Source organism: Pteropus alecto, unplaced genomic scaffold (genome assembly GCF_000325575.1).
Source record: "Pteropus alecto unplaced genomic scaffold, ASM32557v1 scaffold43, whole genome shotgun sequence".
NCBI lineage: Eukaryota > Metazoa > Chordata > Mammalia > Chiroptera > Pteropodidae > Pteropus > Pteropus alecto.
Window position 1 is genome coordinate 1,277,016 of NW_006435764.1, and position 760 is coordinate 1,277,775.

At 68.2% G+C, this 760-nt stretch overlaps 1 protein-coding gene across 1 annotated transcript in view; it reads left to right on the forward strand.

Moving 5' to 3' along the window:
* Positions 1-760, forward strand: part of TSPAN32 (tetraspanin 32) — a 14,679-nt gene that overhangs the window by 2,693 nt on the left and 11,226 nt on the right. The window contains 1 exon segment of the mRNA XM_025046279.1: positions 153-250. Within this exon segment, the coding sequence (XP_024902047.1) occupies positions 153-250 (98 nt within the window).

Consider the following 760-nt stretch of genomic DNA (forward strand, 5'->3'; position numbering starts at 1 on the left):
TGCACACCCCTGCCTGATGGGGGGTGTAGTCTCCTCAGGGCCGCGGAAGTCCAGCAGGCACCCCGACTCCTGGTGTTTTTCTAGGCCAGGCTCCGTGCCCTGGGGACCCACCCCGGACCCCCTAACCCTCCTCCTCTGTCCCCACCACCCAGCCCTCTGTGCAGGGATCAGCCTGGCCGTGCTCCTGACCCTGGGTGCTGTTCTGAGTGCCATAGCCACTGTGAAGGAGGCGGAGGGCCTCATGGCTGGGGTGAGTCCTCCATGCCCCGGCTCCCCCACACTCCTGAAGGGCATCAAGACTTGGTAGGGCTGTGAGCCCAGGGACCCCGCCTGCCCCTGCAGTGACCTGACAGAAACAGTGGCCGGAGGGATGTGGGCCCACGGGGAACCCTCCACCTAGACCAGCCAGGACCCCTGGGCACAGGCCCTACCTCATCCCATCATCCGCAGGGCCCCCCAGGCGTGGGAGCCATCCCCAAAATCCAGGGGATCTGGTTCTGCTGCACTGGAGGCCCTGGGACAGGATTTGGGGTGAATTTTGCTTCCAGGGGAGGCAGGGAAGGCTGCGGGCCTGGGCGGGTGCGGCCGCCCCGGGGGGCCTGCTGCCTGGGTGCCCCCCAGTTCTACACCCTCCCTCACAGCTACTGGAGGAGGCCCCCTGCCCCCAGGGCCCCCTGACCTCACCTCACGGCACTGGCCTCTCGCCCCCCACACCCGCTCCTCTACGATGGCCCCCCTTGGTGCCCCCCGGCCTGTCTTG